At 40.6% G+C, this 23,884-nt stretch overlaps 1 protein-coding gene across 6 annotated transcripts in view; it reads right to left on the bottom strand.

Moving 5' to 3' along the window:
* The window catches only part of LOC109057381 (E1A-binding protein p400-like), a 32,864-nt gene extending 9,139 nt beyond the window's left edge, over positions 1-23,725 (bottom strand). For 3 of the 6 annotated variants that reach the window (XM_042762536.1, XM_042762537.1, XM_042762539.1), the window contains exons 1-41: positions 23,513-23,725; positions 20,323-21,698; positions 19,643-19,750; positions 19,361-19,445; positions 18,849-18,968; positions 16,425-16,816; positions 14,020-14,325; positions 13,727-13,912; positions 13,412-13,552; positions 12,740-12,818; positions 12,588-12,646; positions 12,426-12,483; positions 12,258-12,347; positions 11,723-11,836; positions 11,407-11,594; positions 11,094-11,271; positions 10,828-10,964; positions 10,413-10,582; positions 9,811-9,985; positions 9,585-9,721; positions 9,039-9,225; positions 8,782-8,951; positions 8,138-8,328; positions 6,825-7,025; positions 5,805-5,966; positions 5,518-5,664; positions 4,693-4,766; positions 4,308-4,606; positions 4,020-4,222; positions 3,541-3,710; positions 3,066-3,262; positions 2,872-2,983; positions 2,428-2,718; positions 2,034-2,108; positions 1,807-1,941; positions 1,676-1,720; positions 1,087-1,237; positions 754-989; positions 469-642; positions 322-372; positions 116-252 (exon numbers count right to left, since the gene is read on the bottom strand). In XM_042762536.1, coding sequence (XP_042618470.1) covers positions 116-252; positions 322-372; positions 469-642; positions 754-989; positions 1,087-1,237; positions 1,676-1,720; positions 1,807-1,941; positions 2,034-2,108; positions 2,428-2,718; positions 2,872-2,983; positions 3,066-3,262; positions 3,541-3,710; positions 4,020-4,222; positions 4,308-4,606; positions 4,693-4,766; positions 5,518-5,664; positions 5,805-5,966; positions 6,825-7,025; positions 8,138-8,328; positions 8,782-8,951; positions 9,039-9,225; positions 9,585-9,721; positions 9,811-9,985; positions 10,413-10,582; positions 10,828-10,964; positions 11,094-11,271; positions 11,407-11,594; positions 11,723-11,836; positions 12,258-12,347; positions 12,426-12,483; positions 12,588-12,646; positions 12,740-12,818; positions 13,412-13,552; positions 13,727-13,912; positions 14,020-14,325; positions 16,425-16,816; positions 18,849-18,968; positions 19,361-19,445; positions 19,643-19,750; positions 20,323-21,666 — 7,475 coding nt within the window. In that variant the 5' untranslated portion in view covers positions 21,667-21,698; positions 23,513-23,725. The remainder of the gene's footprint in view (positions 1-115; positions 253-321; positions 373-468; positions 643-753; positions 990-1,086; positions 1,238-1,675; positions 1,721-1,806; positions 1,942-2,033; positions 2,109-2,427; positions 2,719-2,871; positions 2,984-3,065; positions 3,263-3,540; positions 3,711-4,019; positions 4,223-4,307; positions 4,607-4,692; positions 4,767-5,517; positions 5,665-5,804; positions 5,967-6,824; positions 7,026-8,137; positions 8,329-8,781; positions 8,952-9,038; positions 9,226-9,584; positions 9,722-9,810; positions 9,986-10,412; positions 10,583-10,827; positions 10,965-11,093; positions 11,272-11,406; positions 11,595-11,722; positions 11,837-12,257; positions 12,348-12,425; positions 12,484-12,587; positions 12,647-12,739; positions 12,819-13,411; positions 13,553-13,726; positions 13,913-14,019; positions 14,326-16,424; positions 16,817-18,848; positions 18,969-19,360; positions 19,446-19,642; positions 19,751-20,322; positions 21,699-23,512) is intronic. The other 3 variants (XM_042762538.1, XM_042762541.1, XM_042762540.1) reach the window with 3 other exon arrangements.
* Between the last annotated feature and the right edge of the window lie 159 nt (positions 23,726-23,884).

The following is a 23,884-nucleotide window of genomic DNA, read 5'->3' as shown; positions in this document are numbered from 1 at the left end:
CCATAATTTGTTTGCTTGTTTTTTTAACTTTGACAAAAGCATTCTGTCACAATCTAAATGCAATGCCTGGGTTGCTTTTAAAGATGTTTGTGTGTTGGACACTGCCTGCACATACAGAGGTTTTATTGGCGGGCTCCTCTTGCTAGCAATGATTTTCATCAGCTCAAAGCGGCTGTTGTATAGCTGGATCTGGGTGGCGTTGTCATCCTGTGTGTAGATCTGACACGTGCGCAGAGGACGACTATTCTTGGACTGCGCAAAAAAGAAAGTGTTACCAAAGAAACACCTAAAAATATGTACTGATTTGCTTTTGTTTAATACCTTATAAATGCTCTTGGTCTTGTTCTTCTTAGGGTTAGCTTCATATATTAGCTGCAGGACAGTTTGTACAATTATGGAACAAGGAAAATGATAAAAAAAAAAAAATAAAAGAATTCACAACCATGTGATACTGGTACAATCTCCCACCTTGCCCTCCTCTCGGAGTATGATGACATTCTCATAGCGGTTACGGCATTGTTTCGGCGAGCGGTAAATTCTGCTACAGGAGTTGACCACATCGCTCACCAGGTCCCAGTTAGGAGTGTGCGCTGGAGACACGATGGTCAGGTTCAGAGGAAGTTCCAGTAACTGCTTCACAGCCTGTGAATGCAGGGAAAAAGACAGAATTACAACCTCAGCTAATCCATTTAACACACTACTGTGTGTTTATACATTGGCAGTGATAATGCAATAATGTGATGAATCAAGTACCTGTAGCAGGGCCCAATCTTCACTGATGAGCCACTCAGGGTTGTCCTGCCCAGCTTCCATGGCTGGTTTGAGCAGTGAGGGCAGTGGTTTGGCAAAGGGAGCCTGTTGCTTAAGAGAGAAGTTCTTCTTCTGGTCTTTGCCTTCCCGCCTTACTTTGAGCAGACTGGCCTTATCAAAGAGAGAGCGCGGAGGAATCACTGATTCTCCATGGCCCTTCTTTTTCTTACGTCCCAGAGCTGACGAGAGGGGGAAGAGAGAGAGAGAAAAAGACAGAATTTAGCATGTGTTTAAGCACAGTAAGTTCAGTTGAAAGTGTTTCTTGAGCAGTCCAACCTGACGGATCCATGTGTCTCTTGCGCTCTTTGCGGACATAGACTGGGGGCAGTTTGGATTCGGGCATAGGCGCAGTGTCATACATGAGGCAGATTACTGAGTCAATGTAGATATCATTATCATCCTGTGGAGGAGTTGGGGGAGTCCACAGCTACAGAAAAGAGCAACAGCAAGACTAACTGAACTCTTCAAGAATTTTACCCACAAATCAAAATAAACAAATAAAATATAATTAGGATGATTTTTTTTTTTTTTTTTTAATAGGCCTTTTTGTACTCTTTTAGATTACTGGCATTGGAACATAATTTTTTTATGTCACATTACATTCATTAATTCTCATTCTGATAACAGTTATATAACTGTAAGATATAAAATTTAAATAAAAAATACCTTTAAATCTTAAATTCTTTATACATCACATTAACAATTGTACTGCATTTAATTTAAATCAAATTCTATTAAAAAATAGAATGCAATAACATCAAAATGCAAAAAAGAGACTTAAATAATAATGTGATATGGACATGTTTTTGGGAGATTCACCCAAAATTCTCCCTCTTCCTTCAGAAATGTGCTTTCTTAAACTTACTGGCATTATTTCTGTTTGTCCATCCTCATTCTCGAACACATACTCCTGTAAAGACGAAGGGAACAGGGTATCAAATCTACACGACACAACTTTACTTCCTACTGAAAAAGCACATTAGAATATATTTGTACCATGTTGTATGCATCCTCTCTGGTGTAGGTGAACAGATCCTCTTCATCTTCTAGGATCATTTGTTCCTCTTTCTCTACCTTTAGTTTCTGTTGCTGCTGCTGCTCCCAGCCTCTCTTAGCAGCTTCCAAGCGCTCCTGTAACTCACACAAACATGGACAATTAAGCTGTCTGAATTATTTACAGGGAAGGCATAACATGTATGGCAATATGTGAAAATGCTTCATACATTTATAACCTGTTCATCTTCGCTGATGTGCAGGTACTCCAGATAGTGCAGTGCGTATCTCTCAATAGGAGTCAGCTAGACAAAACACCACAAACTCTGGTCAGTACAATTTTTATTCAGCAAGGACAAATTGTTCAAAAGTGACACTAATTTTTTTCTTTTAGAACTTTCTATTCATCAAAGAATTCTGAAAAAAAAAGTACCACAGCTTCCACAAAAATATTAAGCAGCACAAATGTTTTCAACATTGATTTACGAGCTGTAATGTTTTCTTTCAAAACTGTAGTGTATAAAGTTAAATCAACAGAATTTGCATGCAAAGGTTTACGATTGCAAGGTATAAAAGGCATGTGCAAGAACTGAAATTTTCAAGAAACACTTTCTATAACCTCACCTGCTCCATGACTGCTGCCAGCTCTTCTAACTGTGATGCCTCCTCTCTCACCCCTTCCTCCACATTCATCTCTTCTTGTCTTCCCACTTTCTCACTTTTTGTGTCTACCTCCGTCTCCTCCTCTTCCTCGTACTGGGTTTCCAGTCGGATTGTGTTCAGGGCCTGGATGTAGGGTCTTGCCACGTGAGGGGGGATGGATTCGGACGGGGATGGCTCCTGGTGGAGAACCACAAACTCCTCCACCTTCTCTCCAGAACCAGCCTCAACCTCAAACAGATCCTGAATGGTGCGCTGTGAATGTCCAGCACATATTTATAATTTGAGCATTGGGCTGTGAGCTGCCTCGCCATCTACTGAAACGCAACCTCATAGCTGGCAAGGTTTTGAAACAGTCCCTCAATGTCAAAAGTAACAGTGATTGCATGACTGTAAAAGTGTGTTTACCTGTGTTAGAAAGGCTAGAGTGTAGTCCATGCCTTGCGCAGCTACCTCTCTTATAAGGTCTTTAGTTCCGTTCTTTAAAAGCTTCTCCTCAATTGAGTTCCCGCTCTCCAACCTGACAGAGCACAGCATCGGTAATAAAGCTGACAAATAGAAACCTGACAAGCAAAAACATTTAATTCATCCACCAGTCTGACCTGTAGATGTGGATGTCTTTAGAGCGGCCGATCTTGTCACACCATTCCTGTGTGCGCATGTCCATGCTGGGATTTAGGTCTGTGTCGTAAAACACGATGGTATCTGCGTCAAACACGTGGCCCATGGCTGAGCAGCAGCGATTAGTCAGGATGGTGCAGAAGATCTGTCTGTTGCGGTTAAACCTTTTGACCTGCTCCTGAAAGTGGTCGGGACATGAGGAACATAGTAAGTTAGGTATTGTGTTTTCAATAAAAGGATCAAGATCAGATGTTTATGTATTGGGGTTGATAGCGTTTCACTGGTATGTAAGCGTCATTTGAGGCCCTGTGTGGAACTGATTCCAGCAGGGAGGGAAGAGCGCTCACTCATCTGCCCTTTTAATTATAGCCCAGAAACCCACACAGCCTCAGTGGGACAGGGACTTGGCCAGGGCAACAGAGAGCAATAGAGACAATGTTACTCCATGTCTGTTACCTGTCTCTCCTCCAGTGACAGAGACTCATCCAGCCGTACATAGGTGAGATGATGGTGGTCTAAGAAGGCCTCCAGTATATCCAGCATGCTGGTCATCTGGGTGAAGATCATCACGCGCCTGTTCTCAGCGCTCAGTTTCTGCAGCAGGATGGACAGTGCCTCCAGTTTTCCTGCAAACAGAAACAGCAACATTATATCAATATTTCTACCAATATACCCGGGTTATTTTGTAGGTGTCCTTGCTAAATAAAAGTATGTGTTTAAAAAATATTAAATAATACATATTAAAAGTATTGAAAAAAAAATCATACAGACCCAACATTTTTGAAAGGTACTGTAAACGACAGAACGGTAGTTACATGATGGATAGAAGATACCATATTGTAAATACATAAAAATATGCTCAATCGAATATCTGCAGTATTTGTAAAATTGTAATGTGAAGGTAACATTGTTGAGGATTCTGTTGTGGTGCACACCTGAATCCATCTCCAACATGTGTACATCAGGGAACCTGACGACAGGAGGGCAGGCTAAGTTACGGATCTCTGCGTTTTGTGGAGCGGACACTTCTTGTAGCCGTCGCCTGAATGATTTTTGTGCTAGGCTGTAAGATGGTGGAGGATTGGACGCATATAGCTGAGGGGGAGGGGCCACAGCAGCAGGAAGTATGCAGGAGAACCTAAAATATAACAGGAAGCAGCATTAGATGACAAAGAGCTCACAAAAGTGCTTTCATGGCAAGGAGTTCCTGGTCAAATCCAGACCTCTTCAACAAGGTGCCTGCTGCTGCCTCCTGCTCGGTGTTGGAGAGAATCACTGAGCGAAGTGGAGCAACCGTGGACACACATGTCTGCTGAGCCCTAATACAGCTGTCTCTGCCGACCCAAGACCAGCGGGAGTGCTGGGGTGCGGGGAAGGTTGGTGGAGGGTGTCCCTCATAAACAGAGCAGGTCTTGATCAGGTCAGAACCGTACATCACAGAGCGTGAGGACCGTCGCTCGTTGGCATGAAATAAACTAGCCAGGCGCTCTTTCAGCTTCCTATTTCTTTCCTCGCTTGACTCCTAAATAGACACAAAGACAAGGTTTAGAGTTCACAACTATTTAATGGACTTCATCAATTCCTTCAACGTCTTTCAAAATCACCTACCTGCGTTGTGGCGTTTGTTGTGTGTTTAGCATTTGTTTCCATGTCTGTGGTGGCTGGAGTGCCTGTGGTGCTTGCTTTAATGGAAACACAGAAACTTAAGTTTAAGTTAACTAAGACAGCAGAAGAACATCACATACTTTGATTAGTGGTTCTCAACCAATGGACCAGGAAAGATAGCTTGGAATTATTAAAAAGATAATACTAAATATGCTTAAAAAATTAGATACACCAAAGCGGGAAAACGCAAGATGACTGGCATAATATTTCTTATTTTACTTCTCTCACCAGCTATCATTTTCAATTAAGAAACAGCGTTCCCATGGAGGAACTTGGAAGAATCTTGGAAGAACTAGAAATAAAATAATTATAATAAAATCAAATCTTAAAAAAGTTCTGACAATTTCTATAATAAATATAAAATTTTGATTAACTAATCTAAGTTCTAAGAAATGTAATCCGGTAGAAATAGAGAAATGTCAAAATTAGAAATAAATAGTTTGAGAAATTTATTGTATTTAATAAATTTTTTTTTGGATTTAAACGAGTTTTTATTGTGAATTAAGTTTGTGTACTCTGAAGAACATACTGTCCTTAAATCTTTTGAAGAGATTTACTTATTATTAATATATTAAATTATTTTAATATATTGCAACTACTAGTTTCTATGGTTAAAAAAAAAGGATTGAAAACAAGCAGGTAGTGGTAGCTGCAATATCTTTGCCTACACGGGGTCCTTTAAAAAAAATTTAAGTGGAGAACCACTCATTTAGGTGATGGTCGATCACTAATGAAAATAATCTGCTTCAGGGCAGAGCAGGTCCTTACCTTGTGGTGGAATGGACGTGGCAGGGGGCAGTGTGCCTGAGGAGTTCTGGACAGGCATAGCCTGGGGTACGGTAGGCATCACCATGGGCGGCCCCTGTGGCCTGAGAAGAGGCTGCCCAGTGGCTGACACAATTTGCAAGATGTTGCCTAAAGCAGGCACATAAATGTATGAGCGTCACATTAAGCCATGTAATGAGGATGGACTAAACATACATAAAATCAGCTGACACAAGTGACTGGATATGGAAGTGCAATGAGACAGAGGATGAATATGGGCTGGACATTACCGAGTGTACCTTGGAGCTGCAGGGGCTGGCCGGTGGTGAGCTGTCGCAGCTGACTTGGAGACAAGGTGAACTTGTTGCCCTGGAACTGCAGGGTCACAGGGGTCTCTGGCTGGGCAATACGACCCTGCCCAACCAACTGAGCAACCTTCACTACATCTCCACCCAGTAGAAAACAACTCATGTTAAATGATAGCACAAAGTGGCTGACATTTTATCTCTGAGAAAGAAAGAACATTTTAGTTAGTTTCGGGGTGAGCACGGAAAGTGACATGCACAACCACAGTGTGTTAAACAGGAAGAATGACACTTTTTCCCCAAACAAAGCCTTACAAAAATACCTGAAACAAACAATGAAACCAGACTGAGCAAAACAAAGTGGGAGAAAATCTTTGTTTGTTTAAAAGGTTTTCCATGTAACAATGGTTACATGTGACATGGGGAGCAGGCCCACAAGCTTGACGCTCTTTACACCCACAGATGGGCAACAAAATAAACGGCTCTGAAGAAAAGCTGCACTGAAAAGATAGGGAGGCAAAACCGTATTATAAAGCTTCTGGATCATCCTTCAGCTGTACTGCATGAAAAACAGAGATTAGTCATTAAAATGCAGAAGGAAAAAAAGAAAAGAATAACAGAATAAATATGTAATAAAAGAAGATGTGAATAAACTGGAGGCAGCGGGTGCAGTCCGGAGAAAGATCTGGAGGGTTCATGCTTGTTTATGAAGGGTGAGGAGAGAAACCACCATAGGTCATCTGCTGAAGATTTTCTGCACTTTAAATCAGACTGGAAATACGCCAGATTTATGGTGTCGATTTGGCTGAATTTGAGTTGAATATGACCATTAGTTTCTGTGATGGAACTCTGTATGCCTGTTTGCCCACTTCAGCAGAGCCATACCATAGTCTCTGATCTTCACTGCGGTCGTTTGCTTGGGAGGATAAGAAGGAAACAGGTGCACAAGGGAGAGGACACAAAGGATAGGGTCTATCTGCGGTGGGTGATGATGAGGCCACTTACTAGGCATGCGTGCCTGGGCCTGGGAGCTGAGCACCAGCCTCTGGGGTACCAAACTGGGCTGGAGGGGGTGGGCTGAAGGGGCATGGGGGGCCACGGCAGACATAGTGGTGACCCCTGTCACACCCACAGCCAGAGGGGTAGAAGGGGGGTTAGGGGTGGCTCCTGTTAAGCGTAATCCTGATGAGCTGCTGATTGCGGAGGCTAAAGAGGAAAAAACGTTAACAGTCTTAATGGACCAATCCGGGTGAGTTAAACCCTCTAAATAAAAAGTTATTTGGGACATACAATATTACAATGTGTTACAATATATTGATTTTGGTTGGGTGGTGAGAGGTGCTTGCCCATGCAAAACTCCCAGCTACAGTGCCAGGGCATTGCTATGTGATTGCTTGGAGTCACCATGAAATTTTAACTTACAATACTGACTTATTTACTTATTAAATGGAAAATTGCTGTTTATTGAAACAATTCAATTATCACAGCAATTAACAAATGACAACAATCCAAAAAATTCCCAAATGTCAAAATCAAGCAATTTCCATTTAATGTTGACTTTAAAGAAATGGTTCACACAAAAATGAAAATTATGGGGTTCAGGAATTCAGTGAACTCTCAGAAAGATATATATTATTTTTACTTGCTAAAAAGCAGTGTTCAAACAGATTTATGAAATGTATTATTTGAAATGGAAGTTTTGTATTAGTTACAATAAGTCCAGCGTCTCAATTGAAACCCAAACATTCAATCAAATTTTTGTAAAAACACCGCTAATGTTTACCCTTGTTTTACCCCGTTGTCTGTATCTGTATTCTGGCAAGACTTCCAATTTTGGCCACACTTCTGTAACCAAATTTATTTATCAAAGTAACACATCAACCACTGTCCCACACCGGGTAAACACCCTCTGGCTCAGCCTGTTACATTATCCATGACACAAACACTCGCTACAGGTTTAGTTAGAAAGAGATTGTAGGATCTGAGCTGACCACTCAAAATGTTTGATGGTGCCTGGGGGGGCTCAATGTTTACACCTTTGGGAGAGATAAACCCATTAACGGCATGCTTACAGTAGTTAATGTACTATAAACTGGCTTAAGATAATGTATTACAGACATCACCTTTTAGTAAGATGGCAAAAATAATCCACAAACACACACACAAAAGAATTGATGTGAGCATATTTTTAGGGAAGAAGCACAGCATCTACACCTAAAAGCAACTACAAAAATATCATACCACTTCACAAAAAGTTGCAGATTGTGAAACAGTTCTGGGTCTAAGTGTGGGTACATGTTTGTGTAAGAAAGTCTTACCCTGTGCAGAAGTGGTTGTGGTAAGAGGTGATTTGCCTCTGGGCTGTGTGCTTGGAGCTGCAGTTGCAGGGTTGGTAGTGGTGGTGGGGGCAGTAGTCACAGCAGTGGCTCTGGGGGCTTGAGTGGTGCTGCTCGTCATGGGGACCAGATGACCCTCTGGTTTAGTCCCATACTGCACCGGCAGAAACAACCTGAAATTACAAATATGCCACAGTCACAATCCATTCATATGGCCCAATCCTGTAGAACATGTCCACATTATAATAAAATAAATAAATAAAAACAACAAAATGTAAAATAATTAATAAAAAATCATACCAATAATTTTATAATAAATTTTCTCTTTCATAATGAGGTGATACACTAACGTTTAGCATGAAAAAATAGCATTTAATGTTTGCATTTTATAGAAAAACAACTGTAACATGTTTATTCATTCAACAAGAATGTAATTCTATGCATTATTCTGAAGGAATAGACCATTTTTGGTGTAAAAACAGCAGCATCAACATCAGTATTTTCAGTGTATTATTAATTGGTTTGTCTCATTTAAAAATATTAATGTCCCATTAATACAATTACAGAAATCAGTATGACTATGATAGGTAAGTGTTCAGAGCTGACAGGTCTGCACAGATGGACACCTCATAGGTTTGATCTTGCATGGTCTGGGTCTGGCAGGTGGGTCGTGTGCACTGTAGATCTCTTCGATCAGCTGTTTGGTCATTCTGAGTTTTGGCAGAGCCTCCTCAGCCTCGTAACGGGTCAATCTGCCCTCATTACTGATCAAGTCAAACAGTGATATATCTACAGTCTGGAAAATAAAAATAAAATGGCCTATCAGTCAACAAATATTTTTATTCTATATTCCACATTCCAAGTGTTTATTTCTCTACCTTACCTTCCACTGGTCCCGCTGCAGGGCTGTGAGCAGCAATGATGGGGTGTTGTACTGCAGTGGTTGACATATATATGAGTTGTGTGTGTCTCTGGGCTGGATCAGGTCTGGATGGTTGCAGATCTTCTGCAGCTGCATAAGAACCTCCAGTACTCTGACAAAATGTCCTGTCTTCAGTGCTTCCTGTGCACTAGAGGGCAGTAGAAAAGCAGAGTACCACTCAAAACAGATGAACGGGTTTAACGCTATTTCATGCATTCTGAGTTCTTCACACTGTTAAAGAGTCGGATTCTCATGCTAAACAGGCCAGGTTTAAAAAAATGAGTTAGACGTATGTCAGAGTATTTCTGTGCTCGAAAAGAAGTGTGTTTTTGGTTGTGAGGGAAAGATACCCTTGTTTAGCTTCCCAAAGAACCCAGCGTTAAAGGGAACAGTTTATTGCAGTTTGTTTTTCTGGGGCGCACGTGTGTTTGTTTGAGATTGGCAGAAACTGTGTGTGTTATATATCTCCTTTAAGATTGTGTTTGGCTGAGCGTGTTCTGTGCTGACCTGGGCTGGATGAGGATGTCCTCATACATGCTCTTTTGCCTCTTGGACAGACGGCACTTGAGAATGTGCTCATACTTCTTAGGCATTTGCTTCTCCACGTCTCTCTTGGAACGGCGCAGGATGAAGGGCTGAATCATCTACAGCAGAGAGGAGGAAAACAAAACTTTGATTTTGGTGCAAAATTCTGTGGTGAAAGTCACCAGAAACAGCTTCCAGCAAGCCTCACCCTGTGCAGTCTGATGACCAGTTTGTGGCAGTAGTCCTGGTTCTGATCAGTGCCGGGCTTGATGGGGAAGTTGAGGTATGGGTGAGTGATACCAGGCAGGAGGAAGTGGATCATGGTCCATAACTCTTTCAGAGTGTTCTGCAGAGGTGTGTTGATTAAGAGGATCCTCTGCTGACTGTTGAGAAGTTGCACATGCAAAGCACAATGAGCGCGCAGCTGGAAGTGACATAACTGTGACATCTACTCCAAACTGGTCTACACTTCTTTCTAAAGAAATTTGTTAAGTTTATTTGCTCAAAAATGTTTTGAGTTTGAACACTCTGAGTTTGTTTAATACTCTTTTTTTCATGGATATAGCAAAAACTGTTAATCCACTTTATTATTCCAGATTTTTTAATTTTTACATTTTTATGTTCAGCATTATTTTAAACAGGACAAGGACAAACAATACTTAGATAAGTAATAAACTGCATTTCTAAATCAATATTGGCAAATATTGTCTTAAATAAAGTCTTATAATGCAATTTGTATTTTGTGGCCCTTTGCATTTCTCTGAACTTGAGTACCCCTGCTGTATAGAAGACAGCTGCACTGTTCCTTACCTCTTTATGTTGAAGATGGTCTCCCAGTGTTTCTCCGTCATGTTTTTGATGAGCTGCACCTCGTCTAGCACCAGGTGCCTCCAGCGCCTCCTCAGGAAGTGAGACTGATCTTTCAGCAGGAGCTTGTATGAAGTCACACACACATGGAAGCTGTTGGGCTCACACCACCGCTGCACACATTAGACAATAGCAGGAAAGTGAGAAAAGACAAAAAAAAAAAAAAACCGTGGACAAATGTGCCCACTCAATCATCAAGGATCTCAATGCCCTACAAACTGATTTGAAAACTACTTTGGGGAATTATCTAATGCAAAAACTGATGCACTAACAGCTAGGCCACAGCAACAGGGGTGGATAGACAGGTGGCAGTATGAGAGAGTACATAGCAGGCTGGCTTGCTTTCTCTGTTTCATACCGATCTCTTGTATCTGCGCTGCCTTCTGCTACCAAGGTACAGGAGTATCTTCAGTCCAGGACACCAGCGTTTGAATTCCATCTCCCAGTTCAGCAGCTTACAGGTCCTCACCACCACTAAATGCGGCCCCCAGATACCTGCAGCAACCACATGACAGCAGAATGTGTTGCATTTTATTCTTAAAAAATACAACAAACAAATGCTTTGAGAAGAAAAACAAATATTATCATTTGTACAAAGGTGGCAAATGTGGTAGTTGGTGGTACCCTGGTTGCAGGCCAAGTGAGCAAAATAAGCCACAGTCTGTACAGTTTTGCCAAGGCCAGTTTCATCTGCCAGGATGCCATTAAGGTTTTTGCGGTGGAGGCTTGACAGCCACTCCACCCCGACCTGCTGGTACTCTCTCAGAGAGCCGTGCAGCAGAGCAGGAGGAGATGAACGACTCTGAAAGGAAAGGGTTCATGAGTCACAAGACAATCAGATACTGTGAGACCACTTTGAGTTAAACAACTGCTCAACTGAATCTTTAATCATCATGTTTTAAACGGTCCCTGTGAGTAAGAGGGTTACATGACTTACAGTTAGAGTGGTCCTGGCGCTGCCTTTGGGGAGAATCAGGTCCGTTGCTGCAGCAACCTCAGCGATATCTTTTGTGGGCTTCCCATCAGGACCAAAAGCCATCCGCTCAGCCCCACGGTACTGATCCATGCTCAGCAAAGAGTCTATCAGCACTGCATCATGTGGACTGTTCAATGGAGAATGCATGTCTGAACAGAGAAGAGCATAAATGGTTACTGTGACATCAAATCAATATACTTTTTGTATGAATTCTTTTGTATTTCAGGGATTTTATGGTGCTCTAAAGTTAGTTCTTAAGCAGTAGATGTACACAAACCATCAGCTTCCTCTCGGTCTTCATCTTCGCTCTGGCTGGAAGGCTGTGGCCACTCAAAGCCCTCTGCGTAAGCACCAGCGTACTGCTTCATCAGATCATCCAATGGCACTTCAGCTACAAGACAAAGACACAGTTTCTAGCAGTGGCTATGCCATATGAGTTTTCAGTGGCTGATAACTACAGAGTGAAGTGGCTGATGGCCGTTCAATATGCCAACAATTTTGCATACTGAAAACATTATAAATAAATTAACTAGCTTGAAAAAGTTGTACACAAAATTCGATTGTATCTATAATTCACTAAAAACGTTTGAAAACATTTATTAAATTATTAAAAAAAGCATTGTCAAGTGTATGAATAGATTTATATAACTACATAATGTCATGATCAATAACCTTAAAAACGCCAAAAAATGTCTAAACATGCAACACTCTATGCTCGTACAGAGTCTGATATATTTCCAAAATATTAAGGATAACAAAAAAATGTATTACCGTTTAAAGACATGCCCGTAAGTTTAACATGTAAAACTTACCTTCTTTTGTTAGTTCGGCCAGCTCTGCTTTCTGATCAGCTGCCACCTCCATCGTCTCCTGCTCCTCTATTGTACTTTCCTCATCTTCAACTGCAAAACAACAACAGAGCAATCAACAGCATGCACACAGAGAACGGTAAGGCATCTATGTTTAAATGCAATATGTACCCTCTACATCCGAAAGAGTGGTGCTTGACTTTCTCTTTCGCGATGGGCCAGTCTCTTGCTGTAAGGGGAAAAAAAAGGGAAGAAAAATTGTCAAGAACAATGAGAGGATGAGTGAAGTAACAATGAGGCTGGATCTTGGAGAACTCGTGGAGAAGATCTTACCCCTTTACTCTCTTTATCTGACTTCTGTCCAGATGACTGGGTCACTTTAGCACACTGGCCTGTTGCAATACAAAGTCTCTTCAGAATTAATAATCTCTGACAAAGTCTGAACATTCAGTTAAGACAGGTCAGATGCCATTACTTAATCTCACCTTTACTCGCAGCCTTCTGCAAGCTAAGAACTTTTTGCCGTTTGTCATAGATCTCAAAACGCAGTTTGATTTCCACAACCTGTGGTTGAAAAAAGAAAAAAAATGCTTTTTATGAGGAACTAATACAAACCTCCACATACAATGGAATAACATTGATCACAGTGAGATTTTCTGTCTAAATGTGAAAACTAATACTAAATACAATGCATTATTTTGTATCTGACCCACACCGAGTGAAGGGCAATGAACCCAAACACAGGTGAATGCTTCTGAGGTTGCTGAACATCTTAAGACTCACACAAAACAATTCCTTGATTGAATTTTTCTTATTAATATTGCTTTAACATTTATTTCTCAGTTTTGTTCCAGTATTACAGTATAAGTCTCTGTTGTTATTGTTAACTTAAACTAAAGTTAAAGTTAGTTTTTGTTAACTGAAATAAAGATGTAAACAAACAAATTATAATAAATAATACTAAAATAAATAAATAAATAAAAAACACTTTTAAATGATAGAAAAAAAAAGAACCTCTGTCTTGGCGAATAACAAATAAAATTAGTTTAAGTACTTAAATGAAGTATTTAAATGACTAAAACTAAAATAAACTCAAATATTAATAAAAACTATTATGATACTAAATTAACACTGGTATAAATGGTATGTAAATGTACCTGTTCAATATTTGACCAGAAGTAGTCAACCCCACGGGCGATGGTGCTGGCAATGTGCCGCAGCCTCATCTCCTCCTCCCTCTTCTCACGTTCCTCTGTCTTCTTCTGTTCAACATGGTAACGAGCACATGTGCGCACAAGCTAAAGAGAGAGAGATTGTTTAACTTAAAATCGAAGTTGAATTACTGGCACTAGAACATGTAGCCAAATACAATGAGGTTCCATCCGACCTCTACATCAGATAAACATACACCGGCTGTGTAAATACTGCCTGAGAACTTTCTAATATCACAGACTGAGTGTGTATCTTCTCACCTTTTTGGCAGCAGCCATCTTCCAGCGCCTTTCCTGGGCAAAGTCAGCAGCCATCCACTGCATCTCCTCCAGCAGGTAGTCCCACTGTGATTTGGGCCTGCAGGCCTCCTGCAGCTTAGGTAAGCGGCTAGCTGACCACTGGCCCTCTTTACGGAGCTCTGCAATGCGCTGGTGCACGTGACTCTCCTACCAAGACACGTTACAATCTTGTGTCAGACATCATAGACAGCATATACTACAAAATGTGCTATTTTAATGCATACTAAAAACAATCTTATTCTGAGAATTCTCACCAGCTTGGCTTGTTCTGCTTGCTTGTCCTGAGAGCATTCCTGTGAGTTCTGCCCAACTGGACTCTGACCCAGACTGGACATTTTCAGCCCGGTAGTGCCATTTGTGGCAGCGAGTTTGGACTGGGCAGCAGGAGAGAGGCTGGGGCCAGTACTGGGGGTGCGGACCGGGGCAGAAGGGTGTGGGGAGGGTAGAGAGGACGGGGATGTTAGAGGAGCAGGAGACATGGCAGGGTTGGAGAGAGAGTTGGACATCAAACGCTGGGCAGGTTGGGAGGAATCTGATCCAGGACGCACAAGTGCCACAGTCTAAAAGAGAGAGAGAGAGAGAGAGAGAGAGAGAGAGAGAGAGAGAGAGAGAGGATGAACTGTAACAAAATCTAATTTTGTAAGTAGGGCTGTGCTATATACTGAACATTCATGGTACAGTCATAATGATTTTGCTGTTGATATAAAATTGAATATTGTGATGAGTTTATTGCATTTTTATTTGCCTATTAAGAGAGTCTCATCAGACAAATTTTATGATTCTTTCTATGGTTGTAATTTATCTGATTAAAACATCAGCAGCACAAATACAAGTACAATATAGGTAACGGCATATGTTTCATGTTTACATTGGGCACTCCCCACCAGGTACAATATTCTGATTGTTTGGATCTTGTTTTTAAAGCCCATAAATAATAATGTACTCGTTCTAATAAATGTATTTTATAATGTGCTCATACTAATATATATATATATTAAAAAAATCATCTTTACATTGTTGGTAGGTTATCATTGCACAAATTAATACTCTACGATTTAAAAATAAAAATAAAATAAAATTAGAAGAGTTCTAAACTAATGCGCTGTGTTCACTGTATCTCATGCACACACATTTAGTCACTCACAGATCACGCTACGTGCACGCACACAGACATTCTTTTTAGCGCTGCCCTGCAATTTTATCAATAAAACAGCTTAATCGCTCAAGAGCTACATTATCTTTCTCAACAAGGAGCTGGTAACATCATTGTTTCTAAAGGAATTAAAGCCACAGCTTCGCTGTCAATAGAGAAACGCGGCAAAACAGTGGTTATTCATACACACAGCCTCTCTCTCGTAAATAAACACTTGATGAATTACACTTTTCTGAGAATAGAATATTTAAGTGGAGATTGCTAAACTGCAAGCTTACCTGTGTTTTCAGAAAGCAAGCGCTTTTATCCACAGTAGCGAGAGTGCATGCACATGGTTGCCAGATTGACAAAAATAAGTAACACACTTGGCAGACATTTCCGTATTGCGTAAGTGGCAAGCTCTGTTTCGGGGATTACGTCTCTTTATATCAGGCAACCCCGGTTGTGTTCCTCTGCGGCCAGATTAAACCTTGTTGTAGCCTATATATTATGCTCTATTCATTATTTTTTAGAAACCTTGCACTTTTCTACTCCATTTTAAACAGTGTTCTTGTATTCAAACTAAGCGCGGTCCACTGCAGCGCACGTGCCACAATATCAGTCGTCAGATCTCTGTGACGATACATTGTTGTATCGATGTATCGAACACAGCACTACCAGTTGGTTCAAAATTCAACTATTCATTTGCAAGATCCCTAAAAATGTTCTTGGAAGTTTCTGTGTGGCATTTATTTATGTATTAAATGTTTTGGTAAAAATATGAATAGGGAAATGTTCTTTAGTTCTGTGCATTTTTGTTGTAGAGTGCTCCTGTTTGTTTTTTGTTGTTAATTGATTTTGTTATGAACTTGTTGGTTGGTGGGTGAGAACATTATGACATGTTTTCAACTCCCTTGTGTATAGCCTGAATGCACTGTAAGTCGCTTTGGATAAAAGCGTCTGCTGAATGCATAAATGTAAATGTAAATAATAAATAATTAGGCAAAATACAATTTTTCCTTTTTTTTTTTATTTAGTAAAAAGTTTGGAAAAAATGCTTTGATCATTTAAGATTTTATATTTTTACTGTATTTTACTTATAATAAACTTTTAAAATATAACGTCACAATAATAAATGTTTTACATTTTCCTCAGTGAGAGAAGACAAAAAAACTCAAGCCAATTCAAAGTGAAAAAAAGCTGACTTGTCCAATTGTTCATTTGCATTATCCCTGTGTGGCAGTTTTGCTAAATGTATTTTTTCCTTCTTTTTAATTTTAATGCTTTGATTATTTGAGATATTACGTATATTTCCCAGTGTTTATTGAAATTGTATATAAAGTGTTTTCATTCTCCAAAGGGAGACAGTCCAAAAGCTAGAGTGGCAATCAGAAATGTGCTCACAAACTTTTATTACTACCATCGTAAGCAGAACAAGCTTTTTTAAACAAGGAAGACAAATGTTTCAATGTGGTTAGTGTAGTTTCTGAGGCACTAAATGTCCTTAATGTCTTTTTGCATACTCACTGCCTGTCCAGGCTGCATGACCGACTGCTGCATTTGCTGTTGTTGCTGCATCTGTAGGTGGAGCCCTGACTGCATCTGCTGAAGCTGTGCCTGCAGCTGTGCATGTGGGTTGACTGGAGCCAGCACGGCCCCGGCACCCTGTACCTTCACCTGGAGCTGACCACCAGCCACCGGAGCCTGCTGGTCCACCACCATGGCCTGGCCCTGGGACAGGGAGAGAGGCAGGCCAGCCATAGGGAGCCCACCCTGGGGGAGGCGGCCTGGAAGCTGTGGGGGTGGCGTGTGGAGGCTGGCGGCGTTCTGGACAGGGGGACCTTTGGACGGGTCGTACTGCTGCTGGTTCTGTTTCTGCCCACCAATCTGGACTGTTTGTGGGGTCGGGGGCATGCCTCCTGTTATAGGGGGCAAGATGAAGGAAACAGAGCAAAGAGAGAAAAGAGAAGAGAGAAAGATAGAGGGATATGGAGGGCAAGGAAGAGTTCCAAAGAAGAAGAAAATGAAGAATTGGAAACACATTATGTTGCTTTAGCTCATGTCTGTTTACTGACTGCATTTCAACCAAAATTACAGTGTTCTCTGCACCTTTTTTTTGTAAATATTTCTTTAAAAACACCTCGAAAGCCAATACTGAAAGTTCAAAATGTTGTATTTGACGCTTTATATAACACTTGATACCTAAAGTCATTTGAATTGTTTTTAAATATAAAGTGAAAAGAACATGTCTGAGTCATCGTTCACCCGCAAATTTGAAGAAATATGAAATTATACTTGAAAAATACAAAGATTAGTATTATTAATTATTAATTTAACTGAATTATTATATGACAATTAAGAACATCTCACTCCAATTCACATTTCCTTAATGTTAGATAATACTTATGATCTATTTTATAATTATTATTATTAAAATAATTTACATAATAATGTAATTTTCCTTTTAACATTTAAAAATATTTACTAATGTATTATTTTTTTTATTATATTAATATATTTATTTATTTATTTTTGTATTTAAAAATATTTACAAATTTTTGTTGATGTAAAATGTTATGTTTAATTCTATTTGTTTTTTTGTTGCAATGCTTAACCTTTTATGGTTCTAGAAATCTATTATAATTATAGGGTGCCATTGAACTGTTTTTCAACTAAACTTCTTTTGATTTTATGGGTATGATGTTATGAATCACCAGCAATGTGTTACACAATGCTGGAGAAAAGGGAACATTCATGAAAAATACTGTTCATGTCACAATGACTGCATAACAAAAATCAAGGAAGATTTACATGTTCTAATGAATGAAAATTAGAACTCGTAAATGTGAAAATCAAAATATTTCGTTCAATGCTTAAGAATACTACTATGAAGAACGAATCAAACATGCATTACCATTGAACTATCCAGAAGTGGAAAAGTCTATATATAAAAAGAAACAAATCAAGGAAATAAAATAAAACAAAACAGGAGAAGAACTCAAAAGAAAAAAAGGCACAGAAAGGTAATGGACACGACTGAAGCACTAACACATGCATGAAGCAGATAATGTCTGGAACATCTGCGTTAATACTCGAGCCACACAACAGCAAAGCAGTGGGTATAGCAGAGGAATGACAAGGGAAGTTTAGCACAGAAGAAGGTAAAGCCCAGCTGTAAACACTAAGTATCTCCCTCTTTTAGCATTTCATCATGAGCTAAATTAAAAATTACGTCAATTTGTCAACTCCGAGGCTTTTTGAGGTTAACCTGCTTGTTTGTAAGACCTTTCCTGAGAGCCACTTTCGGCTGCTCACCATCAGGTCATGAAGGAATGTTCTAGAAACCGAAGATGAAGATGGGAACTGAAAATATGGTGACGGTAAAACGAGGAGAAACGAAAATAACTTGCTACATGAAGGGAACCAAGACTGAAAATGCATTTAGATTCCAAGTTGGCAATACAGTAAATTTAGGGAAGTGAAGGAGGAGCTCTGCAGGATCAGGAGAGGAGATGTCAACTATAAAACCGTGGAACTAAACACAAAACAACCTCTATGTGAAATAGGACATCCCAGAAGACAGTTTGGGGCGCATCATCCGATGAGCCCTGGATGGAATCAGAGATGCCATTATGGCAAAGAAGAACTTAAACGGATGAGGTGAATGGCTCAAGGAAATAATGGGCAAATCATAAATGAAAAAGATGTGATGTCTTCCAAATTGATCTTCAGCTGTATCTTCTGCCCAGCTGTCCCTCTGATGGTTTGAGAAAGATTTTAAATGAGGGCTAAGTTTGAATGGAGTCCCAATAAGTGGATCACAACTGGTAGATGATGCTTGGAAAAATGGTGGGATCAACTTTGGGAACTCTGGAATGAACCCTGACCTCCAGCAGCACTGAATAACAGTCACAAGAGCGGATCTGTCCCAAGACGCAACGGCGCTCCTACCTTGCGCTGTCGGCATGAGCTGCTGGAGGGGAACGCCGGGAGATCCTAAAGGAGTTACAGCGGGGTGCTGGAATATCATCCCATGCCGACCCACTTCCATCCGGGACCTCTTAACCTGATCTAGGATGCAAAACACACAATACCCTCAAAACGCAAAAAAAAAAAAAAAAAAAAAAAAAAAAAAAAAAAAAAAAAAAAAAAAAACTCCCTCCCAAAAATGAGATATAGAACAGGAAAAACCAAAAGGAGAAATAACATTTGGCACATGGCAATGATGTTTGCACACCAGCAGGTAGCTGTTGGGAAGATCTGCTCCCCCTTTTCTGGATTACAGGCTTCAAACACAGAGCTGGGAAGAGATGCTGGAATACTGAGTAAGCAGAAGCGAATTGGAAGGAAAGAAAAAAAAGTAAGGACAGCAAACGGACAAGTAGAAAACAAAAAGGGGGAATAAAGAAACAAATGAAAACAAAACAGGCTTCCACCTTTGCCCTTTGTCGACGTCGCCCTACCTGCTTGTGCCATGGCCTGCTGCCGTTTGAAAGTCTCCATGTCCACAGGGTTAGAGATGCTGCCACCTGCAACCCCGGCATGGGTCTATGAGACCGAAAACAAACCAAAGTGAGAATCTCATTCACACAGAGCACAAACTGTACTGTTCACCGTAACTAAAATCTTGCCTGATTACGTCTAATGTCACAATTCTGTCAAAACACATAATGAAAGCGCTATCACACTGAATGTTACAGTTTTTTTTTCCTTCTTCATGTTCCTAGTAAGGAAGCCTCCATCACCTGGAACTGCTGCTGAGTCGAGAACGCTGCAGACACGTTGGGTGGGAGTTGTGTAGCTATAGCAACAGGAGTCACTGTCTGTCCATCCTTTCCAGTCACTACTTTCACCTGAGAGGTTGTCATAGTAACAGATGAAAGATACAAAGCCACAGAAAATACATCTTGATATTTCCAAATGAAAAAGAGACCAAGAGTTCCCAACAAAGAAAAGTTGTTTTGTGGGTCACAAAGACATGATGATCATTTTTATAACCTGGATCTATTCATTTATTTAAAATATATTCATTTCTGAATACATATTATTATTGGGGCGGGGTGAAAGAAATTAATATTTTCTTCAAAAAGGATGCATAAAATTTATCACAATTGACAGTAAAGTTATATGGGAATTATTTTTCATATAAAAGCTATTCCTTTGAACTTTCTATTCTTCACTCCTCAAAAAAAAAAAAAAAAACTAACAACAAAAAATGTATCACAGTTTCCACAAAAATATGAAGCAGCACAACTGTTTTCAACATTAATAATAATAGGAAATGTTTCTTGAGCAGCAAATTTGCATAAAGGAATGATTTCAAAAGCATCATGTGACATTGAAGACTGCTATTATGGCTGCTGAAAATTTTACTTTGCCATCATTGAAAATATATTGTAGGTAAGAGCCAAGTGCATTTTTTTACCTCATCATTGATGACCTCAGACTGTTCTTCCTCCTCCTCTTCATCTTCAAGGTCAAGATCATTTTGCCTCAGGTAGGTGAAGAGAGGCACACAAGGCTTTTTCTTGAAAGCAAGGTAGTCCATCATGTTCCCTTGCAGATGTTGCAGGAAAAAGAGCTCAATCAGGTACTCCTTAAACACCTCCTTCAGACTCTCCATCTTCTTTGCATGATGCTCCAGACACTGCTTCCTCAACTGCGCCACTTCTGGATTTGAGGGCGCTATCTCCTCCAGCTTCTTTGGCTGCATCTTCTTTATGCTGGTGGGGGTAAGGGACTGGTTGGCGAGGCCCTGGGGAGGGTTGCTCCTGGATGGGCTGGATGGAGGGATTGCAGATGGGACCCCAAAAGAGGCCGATGCTGACGCCGCCACACCAGCCACAATGCCTTGCGCCGTCTTCTCAAAAATCATGGGACGCGCTAACTGGCCTTGGATGATGCTACTGATCTGAGGAGGCAGACTGGAGGTGGTGATGTGCCCAGGGCTGCCCAATGTCGGGAGAACAGCTCCTGCCGCAACAGGGCTCTGTGGCCCCAAATGGTGAATGGTACCCCCCGTTTGAGAGTGTGGCTGGGACAGGCGTCTTTCTCTGACAGCCCCTGGTGTGCCAGGTGAGGTTAGCTGAACGGCTCCAGCTGTTGTTGGAGCCAGCTGAGCCAATCCTGTTCCATCCTGGTACACAAAATGACTACTTCCAGGTGGACTGCCCAAGCTGATTTGCCTAACCATTATACCTGCCTCCACAAACCTCGTCGGGCTCTGACTGCACACTCCCAGAGCCGACCCTGGAGCGCTCGGCCTGGGCACAGCCTGTATGGGGACCGGACTGTGCTGGGTCGGACTTTGAGGCTGGATGGTCTGCGACAAGGGTGATGTCACCACGTAAGACGAAGACCCAGACTCGAACCGCCACTGCTGAGGTTGAGGTTGGTGCTGAAGGACAGGGGATGCTGGGCTCTGGAGAGGAAGAGAGGTGAGGGTAATTTGCTGGTTCCCAGAAACCATTGGTCCCATGTTCTGTAAAGTGATGTTCATATTCTGGCCTGTGACCGGACTCCGACTCATAATGATTTGATAATTGGGAGACTGTGGTGCAGAGGGACTGGCGGATGGAGCAAAAGATGTCACCGGTGACTGGGGGTGATTGGCATTTGCCGGCTGTTGCTGTGTAACCGGCATGGGCTGCTGCTGTTGTGCCTGCTGTGGTTGTTGCTGCTGCTGCTGGTCTTCCGCCTCAGATCCAGTGACGGACTTGGATCTCTGAAGGTTCCTCTGCACATTTGGTGGGCCTCCTCCATGGTGCATTGCGTGCCACTTCAATTGTATTAAAAGACACTCTGTGGGGAGACAACGGTGCAATGTTTCTACCATACAAATATATTTCGTTGGATAAAGATATCGAAATTCATACTAAACCTCAATGGAAAAAGTCATTAATAATTTGCAGAGACAGACCAATATATTGCTCAGGCCAATTAAAGGAATAGTTCACACAAAATTAAAATTCTGCCATCATTTATCTACCCTTATGTAATTCCAAACCTGAATAACCCTCTCTGTCCCTCCACTGAAAGTCAATTGCCCCAAAACTTTCTTTAAATATGGTAAACAGAAGCTCAAATGTGCTAACCTGATGCCCAAGAACCAATTAAGTTTGTTGTGCAAGCATATTTGAGCTTTTGTTTACCATTTTTGATGTGCATCAATCAATGTTTATATGTGAATAAAAGCAAGTAAGTAGATCTGTTTATCTTTATAAAGTGACTGTGTCTCTTCAGATTCAGATGGATCACTTGTACAATGTCTCTATTAACGTTTTGATGGATGAAAGATTTGGTGGAACTGTATTTCGAAGACCACAAAAAGTCATAGAGGTTTGGAAGGACATGAGTCATGATGGGTGAGTAACGACAGAATTAAATTTTTGGGAGAACTATCCCTATAACAGACCAATAATTGTTCATTCTAAGACTTTCATCCTCATATAATGACCTTGTAATAAACAGAAGTGTTATTACCTCTCTGTGTCAGCTATATCTACAAACAACCTTATTAATAGATAGTGAACAGTTTCTTTTTTATTCAAAAATCTATATATTGCCTACCCCAATGTTTAAAAATATCAGTATCAGCCGTTGAAAATAATTATTTCATCTACTAAATCCATCACTTCTAGTGATTTACAACACACTTATTATAAAGACAAGGGTTTGAACATAGAAACCTCATGTATATGTGTGTGTGTGTGTATATATATATATATATATATATATATGTTGGTGCTTTAGATTGGAATATATACACATACACACACACACACACACACACACACACACACACACACATATATATATATATTCGAATCTAAAGCTCCTACCTAACAATATTCACAAATCAATATAAAACCAATCTCTATACATACAGTATACTGACAATATAGCAAATATTAACTTGCGACCACAAGGCATAAAGATATGGAAATATTAAATATTAACATCATGATTTACTATTAATCAATGTACACTGAGAAAAACGTCATACAAATAAAATGTACTTGACCTGACAATTCAATACAATTAACACAGTATCGATTAGATACTGACTGTCATCCTCTCACAGAAATTCACCATGGTAACCATGGCTTTGGCAAAAAAAAAAAATTGCAATTACTACATGTGCTGTTATTACATTAAATGTATATTTTTGCCACTGTCATCAACAACAACAAAAAGAAATGAAAGTAATAAGAAAACCCCAGACAGATTCTTTCTTTGTTTAAATCAGATCCCGTATTATTATTTTTTTACACTAGTAATTATGGTATTTTGGGGAGGGGATATAGTTACATGTACATAGGTACATTTTTAGCAAGGAATAATGCCCACTGAGGGATTGACAACACGGTGTTTACTAGTAAAGCCCTCTCTGCTCTACAGTGAGTCACAGCCTGCTACCGCTAACAAACCCACCCGCTCCCTCCCCGCTACTCAACACCTAGCTCCTCTTATCCAGCGAGAACACGTCTAACATACCCGCGTGTATTCTTTAAGTAAGTGCAGTGGAGTAGAACATACGGAGCAGAATGTTTGAGTTTCCGCTCGCTGAGCGTTAGCTTGCCTGCTAAACACAAACATCAACACGCGCCACTTACTATAAAATCACCGTCCCGCGCTCCGACCATCCACTTTAGCGTTATCTTCAGAGTCTAAGTGACAAAACACCTGCGTGTTTCCACTCTCGCGGACACAAAGCTCAATAAAGCCGTTATAAGCGTTTGACAGATATTTCTGTGAGAAACATGGCGATAGATAGATTTTTTTTTTCTTTCTTCTCTGAATACCCGGAAACACTCGACTCACAGCGTGACGTTTACTTGACTGACGGGCTCTTGCCCAACCGCGTCACAGAAAAAAGCGTGACGTCTGTATTAGGGCGGGCTTACCGTAGGTTTTGCTTCCCTTCCTTTTCTTGCAGCACGAGTTAGTTACAAACTCGCATGGATTGTGAGTTATAAATAAGCAGA

The sequence above is a fragment of the Cyprinus carpio genome, chromosome A8, assembly GCF_018340385.1.
Source record: "Cyprinus carpio isolate SPL01 chromosome A8, ASM1834038v1, whole genome shotgun sequence".
Lineage (NCBI taxonomy): Eukaryota > Metazoa > Chordata > Actinopteri > Cypriniformes > Cyprinidae > Cyprinus > Cyprinus carpio.
This window is presented reverse-complemented; position numbering and strand designations above follow the sequence as displayed.